We start from the raw sequence: 17263 nt of genomic DNA on the forward strand, positions 1-17263 counted from the left end.
TGATTCTTGATGTTGTGAAAAAGGAGATCACTTTTACGTGCTCATTCAACACTTTTACTTATCGAAGATCCTTCTTTGATCCTGGAATACAAGGTGAAGACACTAATAAAAAATTCAATGTCAATGGACACTACCCAAAGTTATTCCATGAGAGCCCCATTTTGGAAGAAGAGACTGTAAAAGAGCTCTCTTTGGGAAAGGCTGCTTATACGATCACAATCATTTATCCACCTTGACTCCTCGGGTGTATTCTTTCCTTTCTCTCACTCTTATTTTATATTTATGTTCTTTCATTGAGGATAATGTATGTTTTAAAGGGGGTGGGGTCATTTACTTTGTTTTATTTCATTCAGTTTCTTTGTTTTTGTTTGTTTTCTCACATGAAAAAAATACATGTTTTTTCTGTGGTTTTTGAGTTACAACTGTTAGTATTTTCTTTGCTCTCTTGATTAAAGAATTATGGTGTGATGTGATTGATTATTTTTATGCATTAATAGTATGATATGTAGGACTAAAATCTAAATTGTACATCATTTGTGGTAGATCAATTAACCTTGTAAAATTCTGGAGATGCATCTCCATAATTTTTCGATGTTTAAGTTTTCCAATAATCGGAGACGCATCTCCATAATTTTCTCAGTTTTTTTAATTTTATTTTTAATTTTCTTATTTGCAGTGTTGCTTGCTTGTACTAATTATCTGATTTACTTTAACTTACATGCATTATGGTTGATATACACGATAGGTTGAGGTACAAAAGGATTACACAACATGCATTAGTGTGGCGGAAGAAGAGTTAGGTTTCAGAGGATCCTGCTCACTTTGGCCATGTAGAGCCATCTACTTCTGGGGCTCATGCTTCTCCTCGTGCTTCTACATATTTTTCTTCCTGTAGGAGATGAGTTTCACCTACCGACGCATAACTCATTCCATCATCCCGCAGGCTCTAGGTTTCACCTATTCAGGTGCCAGAGGTACCCGAGTCACCAGTGATACCGAATGCACCTTCTATTGCTAATGCTTCTGAGGCCAGTGCCACATCCTACTGCTGATACTGCTGAGCCAGTGCCACCTCCGGATGGTGAGACTGTTGAGCTAGAGACAGTTAGAGGAGGTCCTATAGAGTTGTCACTACTGCCTATATTATGGTCAACCACTAGATGCTTAATGCATTAGTGGAGAGATGACACTCTAAGACCTCATCATTTCAACTCCCGCTTGGTGAAATGTCTATCACACTTAATGATGCATCGTGTTTGCTACATCTTCCGATCAGGGGGAAACTTCTAGATCATGGGAGGATTACCAAAGATGAGACACTCGAGATAATGGTAGACTATCTAGGGCTGACCCAATAGAGGCAGATGAGGAGTTGGATAGAACTAGGGGTCTCATGCTAGGTTTGAATACTTGAAAAAGTATATATATATATATATATATATATATATATATATATATATATATATATATATATATATATATATATATATATATGAGCTTCAGATAGCACAACAGACTATAAGTGACGAGCAGGTGGGCCTCCACAGAGCGAATGCTATAAGAGCATACCTATTATATTTGGTTGACATAGTGATTTTTATGGACAAGAATGCCACTTATACATATGTCATCTACCTATGGTACTTCGAGGATTTCAAGTGGATCCATGAGTACAACTTGGGGGCCACTTATTTGGTCTACTTGTACTCGATGTTATCCAAGTCTTGTAGGTGGAAGACGAATCAGGTCACAGGCAACATCACACTACTGGCGATAATATTTATTAGTCTTTTAATCTTTCTATGTCACTTTCATTTCATCTTTACAACGCCATTACTTATGATTCGCCTGTTCCAAACTTTCTAGGCTTTGATCCTCCAACACTTCCCACGCATCTCTGGATGGGCGAGTGTACATACTTACACTGAGGATATGCCGCGTGCTATTGCATTTTCCCCGTTTAGAGGGAACCAGGTGACTGAGCCATTCAGAGTGTATCTTGACCACTTGGTTGCCGAAGACATGCACTTCAACAACTATGTCGATCACCGTGAGACACATCCATTTGACGAGACAATGCTATACTCTAAATGGTTGGCCTATAAATTACATCTCACTGCTTCTCATATTCTAGAGCGCGTTATGAGGTAGTTCGATTACACTTAGACCATTCCCATACATCTTGTTGTATATGCTCTTCCTACTTTAATACATGGGCAGATGAATGTCATGTTCGATGATTATGAGAGTTATCTGGCACCGGAGGAGACATGAAGTACCATAGCTGTGAGTGAATAGAGTTACGTCGATGGGTATATCAAGTGGTTCTTCAGGGTGTCACATCCGTATATGGTGCATGCTACTTCAGGAGATCCACCGAGGCCAACTCATTAGGAGATACTGAAGGAGGATCATGCACAGTTAGATCATGCTAAGGATGTCTTTCCTATATGTCGCCGTATATTGGAGATTGCGCATGCATGCATTGACAGAGGTATCTTCCCTAATGAGTCTGATGCAAGGCAAGTCCTAGACGTCATCATGACGGAGGCACGAGAGACATTGATGGTCAAAGAGCCAGAGGAGACAGAGGAGATATACTCCGACATACACAGTAGTGCAATAGTATATAGTAGTTGTATAGTGGATTATATTTTATTTTCAGCTCATACTACTTCACCATTGTATTCGACTATATTTATATATGACAACTGAACCATCTGGATTTATAGACCTCATTTTTTACATATGAATTATATGGATTGTATGGTTTAAATTTTCATATGAATACACGTAAACAAAATATAACATGTAGTATTCTGTTCTGATAGGTTACGTAGATACATCTATGTAAAATAAGCAAACATATATCTTTGGTACAATAAACTTGTAAAATGACTTCTGAGTGTGATGCAGGATATATGTTTTAAATTGTTACGAATGTGCATCTCCGATTCATTCAACGTTTCAAGGTGTGTCTAAAGATGCATCTCTAAAAATTAAAAGTATTTTAATATTTTTACATGGTGTATAAATAAGATATAAGATGCATTAAGAAATTTCCTTAATACTATTCCCATTTCCTACATATAATTTGTAAAAAGAAATCTACTTAAAAAAGTAATTAAAAAAACTGACTTTTTCCTCTCAAAATACTACATACTTTAAGTTTAAGTTATTTTAATACTTTATATATATATATATATATATATATATATATATATATATATATATATATATATATATATATATATATATATATATATATATATATATATTTCAATTTTTTCTCAAATTATTAATAAAAAAACAAATTTATAAAATTATTCATAATTCCAATTGATCATATAAAGTTGACAAAATAAATTATAATTTATAATAAATGAAGCATTTAATAACTAAGTAGAGGAAATCAACACCCTTATCATAATGACTGAAGTATTCAAAATGTTTGACATTTTTATACTTTTCTTGTTGACATTTCTATACCTATGCATTATTAAGAGTTGATTTTAATGATTTGACAAGTGAGCTCACGTGAAATAATAACATAGTAGTTATTAATAAAAAATTTCTATAAACAGTGATTTACATCAATTTAATTATTTTTACAAAATAAATTAAAATATTTAGTTTGACAAAAGTAAATATTAGTTGTAAAATAAAAATCTATGTACCATCTTATCAATTGAGTTGTCACATTAGCATTATTTTACTTATAGTATCATCAAAATTCTACCTCAAACATAAATTATTTCAAAAATAAAAAAATAATATCGTAAATTAAAAAATAGAGATAAAAAACCTATTTTAGTTTAATAACAATTTATTATATTATCATTATTTTTATTATAAAAAATCAGAAACAGGAGGCACCGTTTGTCTTTGACTCGGCGACTACATTACAAACAAGAAAAAGCCCTAGTTTCCATTTTCATCAATCCATAATCTGCCACATTTATTTTATTTGCATTTTGACCCCTAATTTTTACCATTTTACCATTTTCACCACCACCCACTTCAAAAAGACAAAAACCAGCCTCGCCTCGTTCCCTTTCAAGTTTCGTATTCTCCTTTCACGCGCCACCGCAGTTTCCACCTTCACACCGAACCATCTCTCTATCTTTTCATACTACCTTTTCCTTTTCTACCCCGGGCTCCGATTCCGGGGTGTGGTCCCCATTTTCGGGTTTGAAAACTTTTTTTCTTCTTCTTTTGCTGCTTCGAGTCGTTGTCGTTATGGGCGATCTTCATGTAAACGGTGTCGTTTTCGGGGAGGATCGCCCTTACTCCTCGTCACCGCCTTCTCCGCCGCTTCCCGTTTTGAATCTCGATCCTTCGTTTGTTACGGCTGAGGGTTGGTCGGCGGCTGAGGAAACCACGGCTGAGATTCTCCGCCGGATTCAACCTAATCTCGCTGCTGACCGGAGGAGGAGAGATGTTGTTGACTATGTTCAGAGACTAATCCGTTTCGGTGCTCGCTGCGAGGTGATGTTGCTCGTTCTTCCACTTTTAGGTTAATTTAATTCCTCTGGTTTCTGGTTTCTGTTTGTTGATTTGTTTGATATTCGCTTATTTTCGTTTAAGCTTTTAGATGATGCTAGCTCCTTTTTCTTATTTTCGTTAATTCTTCTGGTTTCTGTTTTTTTTTTTGTTTGCTGATTTGTTTGATATTTAGTGTGACATTTGTGACCAACTTCACCGTTTGGAATGTATGTGTTGCGTGTTGTTTTCAATGGATATATTCATCAGGTGTTTTAGCTTGATAACTAAGATTAGGTCAGCTGAAAGAAAATAAGGTGTTTTTAGTAGCGTGATTTGTATGTATGGCCGAGGGAATCACGGTGGAAAGGTTGGAGATTCATCGAGGGGATTAGTTCTTGAAAGGCGTTTCTCCTAGTATCTGTCTTGTTTTTCAAATCTGTATGGTGGACTTGGTATAAAACCCTAAACCATCACTCGCAACCATTGAATACATTAATACTTATTAAGTTATTAATTATTAATACATCTAAGAGTCGTGAGGAATGTAACGTAGTTCCGATTAGTTCTTCATGTAGTTTCCAGAAGAGATGAACTGGTGGCGGAGATGGAAACCAACTATAGATGTTGGTCATGATTTTACTTTGGTAGGAGCTGGATATGTGAACATAAACGTTGGATGGGAGATGGTAGGAGCCTGATGAAATGAATGTAGAAAGCTTGATTTTGAAGTAAGTTTTTGAGAATTGGGAAGGTAACAGAAGATTAAGCATTTCTCTTTACACGGGAGAGAGAAAGCAGTGATTAAACGGTTGCTCAGTTAGTGTTAACCCCTTGTGGAGTTTTTCAGAATTGGGAAGGTAACGGAAGATGGAGTGTTTCTCTTTAAGTTGGAGAGAGAAATCAATGATTAAATCGTTTCTCTTTTAGTGTTTACTCATTATGGAAAACGACAAAGTTGCAAAAGCTATTGATAAATGTTCGGAGAAAGCTTGACTTTGAAGTGGGAGTTTTTGAATTGGGAATGTAACGGAATATGCAATGTTTCTCTTTAAGTGGGAGAGAGAAAGCAGTGATTAAAAGAGTTGCTCTGTTAGTGTTCACACCTTGTGGAAAACGACAAAATTGAAAAAAGACGTTGCCAAATGTTTTGTGAAATATTATCGCCGGACAAGTCTTTTTGTTTAGTTAAATTGAAGTGGAATTTGAATGAATTAAACACAGTATTTTCCATCACCTTTCTATGTTTTTTTTCTTAACATATGAATCCAAACACATGAACTATGTAGGTCCCATATACCCAACACTTAGTAGGGAATGTAACGCATACCCATGCCACATACCGAAGAATATTGTAAACATGGTAACTATGCTGTGAATAATTGTCCACATTAAAAGGCTCCCTTGTTTTCTTGGGTTGGTGAGATCGTCAGCTTGTACTTATATTAATTGCTTTTTAAATATTTTATTGCGAAATCAATAGTCAATGAAATGTCAGACATCTTAGGTTGGGTACTATTAAGATCCCACATTGATTTGATATATGACCAAATAGTCTTTAAAATGCTTGATCAATAAAAGAAGATCTATCTTTGGAAGTTGTTTTATTGGTAATATTTGTTTCAGAAAGTTATATTATAGCAATTGACTTTGATTCAGAAAGTTTATTAGCTTGTACCTCACCAAAGGGAACCATCATAGCATGTTGTTAGGACTGAATTGCTGACCCTAGTGCCTTGCGGTGTCCGCCTTTTAGTACTCTGGTTTTTCTGTTGCATATTGTAGCTTCTTGTTTCTATATTAACCCTTTTGAATTGAATGTCTATATTTTAGCCATATCAATCGAGACAGGTTTTTATGCTCGCATAAATCCCTTATATCTTAATTATTGAATATTTAAATGGAAAGTGCTTATTCAATTTAGTGCAGCTGATTGATATGGAAATTTAATGAATAAATTTCCATGACTCTTGGTACTGCTGTTAGGATTGTTTTTAAGGTGGTATAATATAACCAATTTTACATTTTCTCTATTTCAGGTCTTTCCATATGGGTCAGTTCCATTAAAAACATATCTTCCGGATGGAGATATTGATCTGACAGCACTTAGTTGTCAAAACATTGAGGATGGCTTGGTATCTGATGTTCATTCTGTTCTTCGAGGAGAGGAAAACAATGAAGCTGCTGAATATGAAGTAAAGGATGTTCGATTCATTGATGCAGAGGTTCTTTCCATCTCCTTCCTTGATGCCTTATATGAAACAGAATACAATTTAGTTTGTGAAACATTTGTTGCCCATAAATTAGAAATCACCAGCTATGAGCCTGAAAATGTTGAACCTGCTCTTCAATATTTACTTTTATTTGGGGGGAAAGTATGAAAGCATTTATTTTTTCACTCTCTTTTGAAACTTTGAGGTGTTTTCAAATGTTCAAATAACCGTCTCTTCTATTACCATCTTTTCCTATTTTCTAAAGCAGGCAGTGTTAAAGAGTGTTTCATCTGTGGTTTGGGAATGGATCCTCTTATATAAAATTTCACATAACTTTGTTATTTGAACTTTTTTGGCCCATCTCATTAAGCTTTGCAAATTTTGATATGAAGCCTATATATAATATATCTAATGTTTATCAAAATTGAGTCAGACCCAATATTTTCATGAGAACATGCATTTCCTCATGCTGTATGCTTATTGAATTACAGAAATATCTTTTCCATCCCCACCTTGTTGCTATGGGTAGGTAGTGAGCTTTATTTTGGTGCTTAGATTCACCTAAAATCTGGAGCAGTTTCCAGAAATTCTTGTTGATTTTAAATCTAACTTCATTTGTGCGGACTTTTCTAAACTGATATGGTAGGATGAATCTGAATGCCAGTTTATTGCTGAATTAAATTGACTTTTATATTTCTTATACATGAAAATATTGGAACATTGCTTTTACTGAAAATGCTAAATGTGTGTTTTTGGCGGGTTGTTTTCACAGCAGTTTCCGTATTTGATTCTATCCATTGATTCATATATTGGAGGTTATTTTCTGCAGGTTAAGCTTGTAAAATGTCTTGTACAGAATATTGTTGTAGACATCTCTTTCAATCAGTTAGGAGGACTCAGTACACTATGTTTTCTTGAGAAGGTATTATTGAAGTGGCCTCTTAAGACCGCTGATTATATTTTGTACCAAACTTTTTCAAATTTACTTTTCTCTATCTTTACTTACACTTCCGAATGATGATCCATCTTTTTAATATTTTCTTCATTTATATGATTCTCAAGACTTTTGAAAAAAATGTTATGCATTTTTTGGGTTGCATTATACTGTTTCCATTGTATCTGCTGTTAACTGAATTCTGTATTTGTATTTTGTAGGTTGACCGTCTTGTAGCCAAGGATCATATCTTCAAACGTAGTATTATCCTGATAAAAGCTTGGTGCTACTATGAGAGTCGTATTCTTGGTGCCCACCACGGGCTGATCTCTACATATGCTTTGGAAACACTGGTTCTGTATATTTTCCATCGATTTCATGTGACCTTAGATGGTCCTCTCGCAGTAAGTTCGACATTGAATTTACATGAATACTATTTTTTAAGGAAAAAGAAAGAAAAATTTGAATCACATGATGCTGGTGATGCATCCTTTCAATTAGCATTTCATGCACCCTGCCCTTTTCCAGGTTCTCTACAGATTTTTGGACTACTTCAGCAAATTTGATTGGGACAATTATTGTGTAAGTTTGAAGGGACCAGTTGGCAAATCTTCTTTGACAGATGTAGTAGGTATGCAAGATATTTTTGGTATCATCTAGTAGCTTTAGCTCATTTTTTTGATTTTCTGCTGTTGTGTGAAGCTGAGGCACAGGAAAATGGGGGGAATACTCTGCTAACCGAAGAATTCATTAGAAGTTGTGTGGAATCATTCTCGGTACCTCCAAGGGGACTCGATCTAAATTTGCGTGCATTTCCCCATAAACATCTTAACATCATTGATCCATTGAAGGAAAACAACAACCTCGGTCGTAGTGTCAATAAAGGTATGAAGTGTTTTTCCTTTTAGTCTGACCGACTGTTGATTTGTGCTTTTAATGTTGTGGCTATATTGTATTATGTGATAAAAACTGGATCGGATTGGAATGAAAAAATGTATTATTATTATTATTATTATTATTATTATTATTATTATTATTATTATTATTATTATTATTATTGAATGGGCATTAAGAACTTACAGATTCCTAGATATTCCAGAAAGCTAGACTCTCCGAATTATAATTTCACCAATTGCCTAACTCTCCATCTGACCCTAATTTCTATTTACAAGCTGTTGAATAAGAGAGAATGAGAGATATATAAGGTAAAACCACGTTGAGCTACACCATAAATGTTACATTATATAGGCTAAGCAACAAATCAATATACTATCTATGCATTAATTACAATGGAATATGCTATTCCTATATCTACAAAATATACTATCTAAATTAAATATCAACACTCCCCTTTGAGCTGGAATCTGATGCACTGAGCTTACAACAACAATCAAGCCTTATTCGGCTAAGTGGGATTGGTCACATAGATAAATTCTGGCATAATGTTCTATCCAAGACAATGTTTATATTCAATTCATTAATTTCGAGATCTTTCTTAATAGTTTTTCTTATAGTTTTTCTAGGTCTTCCTCTTCCTCTAGTTGTTTGACTCATCTATATTTGATCTACTCTCCTTACAACCAACTCTAAAATATTGTCATTTCTAACCTTATCTTGTCTAGTCTTAAACATACATCCAACACAACATCCTCATCTCTGCCACACTTACTTTTAAGGGTGGGAATAAGCTAGGACAAGTTAGGCTTTGCCAAGCCTGAGTCTGGTATACTAAAAAGTTCAAAGCCTAAGCCTGGCCTGAAACCTATCATAGACTTATTTTTAGGTCTGAGCCTTTTCGAAGGCCTAGTTGGCCTATTAGCCTGATTAAAAGCCTATTTCATTTGAGCATTTGTAAATAAGCAATTCAATTAAAGTTTAACTAGACTAACAAATTAAAAGATCAATGAGACAATGTTTGTTTGCATTGACTTATGGAAGTTTACCTAGTAGCATAAGTTTTGTGATAATCTTTTTTTTTGAAATAACATATGGAAACAACTTATGACATTGTTCATAAAGTTTTTTCAACTTATTTTTATAAGTTCTTGATAACTATTTTTTTTTTGTATTTTAATTCAAAGTATAAAATAATATATAATAATAAAAACAAATTTGTTAATATTTATTTAAATATGTTGGTCTGATAGGCTTAAATTTTTTTTCTTATAGCCCGTGGCCTAGTCTTTTTAATTAAATAGGTTTATAAAAAAGTCTAGGCCTTTTCTATTTAAAAAAAATCTGGTTTGGTCTGGAACTGTGTAGGCTAGGCCGTTGGCCCCTGTTAGTTGGTTTGGTCTATTCCCTCCCCTACTTTATTCTTGTGTTGATTCGTAACCGCTCAACGTTCTGTCTCGTACAACATTGCTTGTCCGATCAAATTTTTCCTTCAGCTTGAATGGTACTTTTGTGTCATATAAAATCTATGAGTCCCTCATCCATTTCAACCACCTAGCTTGAACTTCGATGGTTTACATCCATTTATATTTCTATATCGTTTTGTATTAGAGGCCAAAGATATTTAAACTACGAGACTTTGTTGGATGATATGTTCTCCAACTTTCATCTCTAGGTTAGAAACACTTCTATTTTGTTGAATTTATATTTGATATACTTTGTCTAATTCCTGCTTAGGCTAAAACCATGCATTTCTAAGGCTCGTCTCCAAGTCTCCAACCTATCATTTAAATCCTTCTTCGACTCTCTAAGTAGGACTATATTATATGCAAAAAGACTCACATCTCAATGCTAGTTTTTGGACGTATTTTGTGATTACATCCAAAATTAAAGTAAAAAGGTAAGAGGTTAGGGTTGAACCTTCAATCTTATTGGAATGGGAAAATCGTCTGTCTTTCTACCATGTGTCCACACACTAGTAGATGCCCTTTCATACATGTATTGAATAGTTCGAATATAAGCAATCCTAACCCCTTTCTTCTCTAGGGTTTTTCACAAAATATCTCTATGCACTACCACGCACCTTCTCCAAGTCAATGAAAATTAAGTGCAAGTTTTGTTGGTCCATTCAATACTGCTCCATCACAATGTTGTAGTAGATAGATCGCTTCCATAGTCGACCTCCCATGCATAAAACCAAATGCACCAAACTTGCTACATATATAACTGATTCTAGGACCTCTTAGAAATTTTGTAAAAACATCTGTTAACTGATCATAGAATTTACAAAGCTTGTGACAATGTCGCTTGATTCGAGCTTCTCCCTAACAAAATGACGGTCTATCTCAATAAGCGTGGTCCTCACAAAAAAACTAGATTTGAGGCAATGTGAAATGCAAATCGATTATCATTGATTAGTGTCATTGATCCCGCCTCTTCAAATTGAAGCTCTTTCTCTTTGAGCAACTTTTTCAACCAAATGAGCTCACTTGTTAATAATGCTATGGGCATGTATTCTGCCTCAGTGTTGGATTTTTCAACTTCATTTTGTTTCCTACTCTTTCAAACTATCGAGTTTTTTCTTCCAACAAGTACACTATACTCATAAGTGAATTTCTCATCAATGGGTAAGTCTGCTCAATCAACATCTGTGTAACCAAGTATTTTAGTGTTTCCTCTATCTTAATAAATGAGATCTTTTTCAGAAGCACTTTTGATGTCTTTCAAAATCCGAATTACAACATCTCTTCTTGGTAAGGAGAATTTAAGAACTGATTTACCACTGACTACGAAGAAGATATTTGGACGAGTGACAGGGAGTTAGTTCAATTTTTTAACTAATCAACTATACTTCCTCAAATCTAATAATAGCTTTCTTGGTGAGGTAGAAGTCCAATATTTAAATCCATACGAGTATCAACTGACCTAGCATGAAGACCTGTTTCTTCATGAATATCCATCACATATTTTCTTTGTGAAATTACCATGAAGACCTGTTTCTTCATGAATATCCATCACATATTTTCTTTGTGAAATTACCAAACCATCCTTGGATTGGGCTAACTCTAAAAAATAGGGTAGTTTACCAAGGTCTTTAGTCTAAGACTGCTCGAAAAATGTTATTCCCTGCTGAACACCATCAATTCCATCAATTATGACAAATATCATATGTACATAAATAATAAGATAAATGCACCATTGGATTAAATAATGATACAACATAGAACACTGTTGCATTACTTTGATGAATGAATCTATCAAACCAAGCTCGAGGACTCTGCTGAAGACCATAAAAGGATTTGTGTAGCCAACAAATCACGGTGGCTGATTTCTCTTGAGCAATGAGCAACAAACCTGGTGGTTGCTCTATATACACTTCCTTTTCGAGATCACCATGCAAAAGGCATTTTAATGTCAAGTTGATGGAGAGGCCAATGTCGAATGGCTGCAATGGAGGGGAGTCTAAGATATGCCATTTTTGCTACAAATGAAAGTATCACTATAATCCAACCTAAAAATTTGAGTATACCCCTCCCTTGGCCACCAACTGAGTTTTAAATTGATCAATCTCACCCTCAGGACCAACTAGTCAACAACAAATTACTAAAGACTTTTCAGGGGTAGAGGAACCAATTCCCAAGTACTACTGCTTTGGAGAGCACATATCTCGTCAATCATTGCTTGCCTCCACTCAGGGTGGGATAATGCTTCACATGGAGATTTATGAATAGAAATAGAAGACTAAGTAGACAAGCAAGTATAATGCAAAGGAGAAAGATGATGATAACAAAGTTATATAATGAGTGGATGAGAGATCCACGGTCTGGATTTAGTAAAGGTTGATTTGGCTGGAAAATGACCGGAATAAGTACAAGAATAGGTGACAACAGTAGAGGAGGGGGTAAATTGGAGTTAAAACACAAAAGACAACGAGTCCACAAGCAAAAGTATGATGTATGGTTGCTTCTCAATAGACTCTCAATACTTTATTGAATTGAAACAGATAAAATAAGAGGACAAGAGAGGCATATGCAAAAACCGTTTTCAGCTACACAGCGGAGGGCTATATACCAGGAATGGCTTCAATGTATTTTGTACGCTTGCATATCACCTAAAAAAACTGCAATTATAGACAGTAATCATCATCACAACCCACACCAGCACGGTTTTAATTGTAGTTCTTAACAGGAAAGGCTGGTTGGTGAAGTTTAGTACATTGAAGATATTTTTTGAATTTTTCTTAGAAATTCACAAAAGCAAAGGATCTTAAAATTATCATTCTTTACCTTGATGAACCTACATTGCATCTTTTGTAGGTGTTTCTATTTCTATTTCTATTTCATTTTATTTTTATTTTTGTTTTCTACGAACAGTTATTAGTGAAATCATTATGATTTTTTTGTTTGATTTAAACTTATAATGTGTTTAACTATTTGCTAAGATATACTTAGATCGAGAATATAATAACTAAACCACCATTTATTTATCTTTAAAAATGCCGGAGTGAATCTGTTTCTTTCTCTCCATTCCTTCCCTATATGATTGGACCAACATAAATTAAGTAAACAATTGTGTCTTCTTGTACTACAACTAGAAACCTCTGTCTACTAGCTTTACATACACTACCACTGTAGCAATGCTGCTATTTTACATAATTTGTTTGTTGTATACAGTATACTTTTCATGAACCAGAGGACATAAAAGAATTAGTCATAGGTGCCTTGCTTGTCTTTGATCCATTCACGTCGTCTAATTTTATATTAGAATGATGGTATTCATTTATTTCTTTCAGGTAATTTCTTTCGAATACGCAGTGCATTTAAGTATGGGGCCCGTAAACTTGGCTGGATTCTTACGTTACCAGAAGATAGAATAGCAGATGAGCTTAATAGGTTCTTTGCGAATACTTTGGATAGGCATGGAAGCAATCAAGGCAATGAAGACAATTCATTTTTGTGTTTATCTGCTGGATTGAAAGATACAATAACTGGAAATTCACATAATTATGAAATTAGAAATGAAAGAGAAAGATATGTAGTAAAAGATGTCCCTTCTTTGGTACGGCCATCATTTGACTCCTCTGGTGATGGAAGTGCAGTTGCAACTTACAAACTTAGTGAAGATTCTAAAGATGTTGAAACATCCGGAATCTTGGGTATTGCAAACAGTAATGGTTTGTCATATTGTTCAAATGGGAAAGCTGAAAATAGGACTTGTAGCAAAACAGATGTAAATTCTGTTTTTGATGATGAGAAAGAGAAGCATGGTATGGTAAGCAATTCTCCCAGATCACATACTGTTGAAAAGAATATGGCATCTAATGGTTCAACAGTTTTAAGAGATGCTGCTAATATTCTTGAAAATGATTTCTTTCATACTGATAGATACAATACTAGTGTTTCTGGGGGAACTGAAGCTTCAAAATCATTGTTGGACCTTGCTGGGGATTATGACAGTCACATTGCAAACCTACAATATGGCCAGATGTGCAATGGTTATCCTGTCTCTCCCGTTGTGGTCCCTAGTCCTCCTAGGTCTCCCAAGTTTCATAATAGGAATCCTTGGGAAACTGTTCGTCAATGTTTACAGATGAACCATGGCGTTCATCCTCAGACAAACACGAATTGTGTTGTGGGACAACTTTACCTCGTCAACCATCCTACTCTACCAGTGACCTCTTTTGTCGCAGAAGAAAAGAGAAAGCCACGAGGAACAGGCGCATACTTCCCTAATATGGTAACTATTTAGCTATTAAAATTGAATGTGTGTATATATATATGTATAAGCTTTCCAATAATGCAGTCGTCACTTAACTATTAATCTTATACTTTTGCAGAATTCTCGCCCATTCAGGGATAATAGGCCAATGCTGGGCAGGGGAAGGGGTCAAGCCCCGGGTACCCATGGGCATTTACAGAGATACACTCATAACAATGGGTTCGCTCTAGCTTCACATGAGTTGAATTTGTCTGTGGAAGGAAATTTTGAACCTGCTCTTGAAGGATATCCTGCTCTTAGTAATGGTAGAGCCAGATCTTCAGAAACCTATTCCTCTCAATCTCCCACATGGGGAGCACGCAATGCTAATGGTTTCCCTCACCCGTCTGAAAAACATGAGTCTGGTTCTGAGAGCCCTCAGCTTCGTGGATCCCCAAGAACTGAAGCGAGCAATCACCCAGACCCATGCATTTCTACTTCAAGGGTATCTGTGCCTAACACAGGGATAGTGACAGAGGAGAGCTCTAATTCATTGCCTGTAGCGGATCCCAAAAGGTAAAATAATTTTTCCTTTGATGCTTATTCATTGCTGCAGAGATTCGTTATGATGTTAAATCATTGGCAACTTTCTTTAGAGCTTAAACCACTACGATTATAGTTTGTACTCCTAGTTTTCCTTTGCTTTAAGGGGGTGTCTATGGTTTGAGATTCAGGATTGAAGTGCAAGTATATCATTTGAAGAATGAAGATGACTTCCCTCCACTTTCCAACTGAGTGCCAGTGATGGATGGGGATTATGTAATAGCACTAACAATAATGGTCAATACATGGAAAATAATATGACTTGCCTACCTTTCAGCTGGTGCAACCAAAGGATGGCGATTTTGTAAGAATTAAGAAGTAAGATGAATGTGCATTCGTCTCAAAATGAAGATAGCATCCATCAACTCTGGGTTTCTTCTAGAGATTGATGAACGATAGAAATGAGAGTACCAAATAAGTAGAAAAATATTGGTAGTAGCCATAGATGCTAACAAACTAGATTAAATTAGGCTGAGTTGTGTGTTATCCTTATTTCGGTGTTTCTTTCTCATGTTGGTATTTGTACAAAGTGCATGTATATTCTGGTAACTTTTTCCCTCTCCTACATGCGATTTTATTGTTCAATATTTAGGGATGTATATATCAGGTGATTTCCTGAAGTTGAGTTTATACTTCTGCTCTGTAGCTTTGAAGTGTAAAATAGAAATGTTTTAGATCTGTTACTGGAATGGATACCCATAAGTTTGTGACATTGAATTTAGCGTTTTCCTTGTAAATTGGGTGTACTCCCATGATTCGATTTATGGCCCTGCTTGATGTGCTCAGATTTTAAAAAAGGCTATAGTTTTTTATATGCTTTCTCAGTGAGGAGAGGCAACTGGAGAAATCAGTGATGCACACAATTGTTCACTTGCTGTGTCCTGTATATACTGTCTGATGAACTTGGATAATCATTTCAATCAAATAGAATAATTGATTGGGTGTTGAACTATGGTGAACTTATTGAATGTGGCTTAGTTGGCATATTGACATTGTTTTTAATTGCTGTATGAAATACTGATGTTTGAAGTGTGAACTGAAAAACTGATTCATGTTTCTTGCTTGAGACTGTTCTTTGTCAAGAAAAGTGATTTCTTTTTTTATATTTAAATTGAAAATTAGGTAACTCTGTTCCTTTTATGTGATATTTTACCTATTTTTCTTAATGACAGCAGTATCTTTGGTGGAGTCCATGTCTATCCAAAATTGCCTTGATGATGCCCACCCGAGAGAAACGTGTATGGTAGTTTTCATCATGTGTAACTTTTTGTTTTGTTAATAGTTCCTGGCTTGATTGAACCTAACACAGTGAAAGCAGGATTGAAAATGAAAAAAAAAAAAAAACACATTCCCATTCTTTAATTATTCGATAGAATAGAAGTTGTATCATCATATATTACTATTTCCCTGATCTGAGTTACAGACAATGATTGGAGTTAGAGTGGTAGACATAATAATAGGTTGGTTTTCTCTATTGTTTTCTGTATTTTTAAAACTCATTTGTGTCTCTTTAAAAGCACTTGTTTTTTTTACCAGATTAAGAGCACTTATTGCATTTTTTATTAAATTAAAAAAATGTTTTTATTTACACATTTAAAGAGAGTTTTGTTCATTTGAGAGTTATCTTTTTTTACAAGAGTTTTATGGTTAGTTATACCTTTCTGTCTTAGTTATGCTTTGGTATCACAATTGTGTGATTTAGATTTTATCTCCATTATGCCAATTCAATATCAATTGTTACATATAGATCTTCTGTCTAGTAACTCTAGTCTTTCATAATGGGAGTTTCTGTGACCAGTATTAGTTTGAGCTGGTACTGACTTAAGTTAGGTTGACAAATTCATGTGGCAAAACTTGTAACTTAGAGCTCAATGAAGAGGCTCTTTGGGATTGTTTCCATTACAAATACAATACTGATTAATCTTCTTTGGGCCTCGTAGGTTCTTGGTGTTAAAAATGCGATGATTGATGAACGGGTAATTTGATTGTAACAATTAGAATACATGGAACTTGGAAGATTTGATATGCACAAATGGAAATTGGAAGAGAATACAAGTGTAATCAAATCTTCATTTTAAAGTGTATCAAAAATGTGATTTTGTTGTTATTGTTTATCGAATGCAACTACGATTGGAACTTGACTCATTTTATAGGTTAATGTTACAAAAAATGGCTTGTAGAAAGTTATAATTTGATGGACAAGCTTAGGAAACTTAGCTGACTCAACAAGCTATTATAATTTGAAGGACGTCTGCTCGAAGGGGTTGAGAGGGATTCCAATCCCATAATAGGTTATAATGCCCATATACATATAGGAGTATTCGCCCACAAACCTATTGAGGATGCCACATGCATGCTTGATCGTCTTCTATGCAAGGCTCCAACAAAACATCATCATCCATTCCGTTGGATGATATAAACAAATATGTGCCGAAAATTC

The 17263-nt window shown here is 34.9% G+C and overlaps 1 protein-coding gene across 5 annotated transcripts; it reads left to right on the forward strand.

Annotated features, from left to right (window-relative positions):
* The first annotated feature begins 3933 nt into the window (after positions 1-3933).
* Positions 3934-16966, forward strand: LOC127118444 (uncharacterized). 5 transcript variants are annotated; one of them, XM_051048648.1, is made up of 10 exons: positions 3934-4488; positions 6522-6707; positions 7525-7617; positions 7851-8033; positions 8158-8260; positions 8332-8514; positions 13316-14259; positions 14360-14796; positions 15996-16061; positions 16764-16966. In XM_051048648.1, the coding sequence occupies exons 1-9, from the start codon at positions 4240-4242 to the stop codon at positions 16036-16038; spliced, it is 2421 nt and encodes an 806-aa protein (XP_050904605.1). In that variant the 5' UTR covers positions 3934-4239; the 3' UTR covers positions 16039-16061; positions 16764-16966. The 5 variants fall into 5 exon arrangements, with proteins under 5 accessions (XP_050904605.1, XP_050904608.1, XP_050904604.1 ...); XM_051048651.1 differs by having other exon boundaries at positions 15999-16061; XM_051048647.1 differs by lacking the exon at positions 16764-16966 and having other exon boundaries at positions 15996-16297.
* The last annotated feature ends 297 nt before the right edge of the window (positions 16967-17263 follow it).

The sequence above is a fragment of the Lathyrus oleraceus genome, chromosome 2, assembly GCF_024323335.1.
Source record: "Lathyrus oleraceus cultivar Zhongwan6 chromosome 2, CAAS_Psat_ZW6_1.0, whole genome shotgun sequence".
NCBI lineage: Eukaryota > Viridiplantae > Streptophyta > Magnoliopsida > Fabales > Fabaceae > Lathyrus > Lathyrus oleraceus.

What these genes read in the sequence shown, in the direction of transcription:
- LOC127118444 (XM_051048646.1), top strand. Translation starts at nt 4,240, where the DNA reads ATGGGCGATCTTCATGTAAACGGTGTCGTTTTCGGGGAGGATCGCCCT. An exon ending in GTTTCGGTGCTCGCTGCGAG is followed by an intron (nt 4,489 to 6,521) that starts GTGATGTTGCTC and finishes TCTCTATTTCAG; the next exon opens with GTCTTTCCATATGGGTCAGT. An exon ending in CACTATGTTTTCTTGAGAAG is followed by an intron (nt 7,618 to 7,850) that starts GTATTATTGAAG and finishes TGTATTTTGTAG; the next exon opens with GTTGACCGTCTTGTAGCCAA.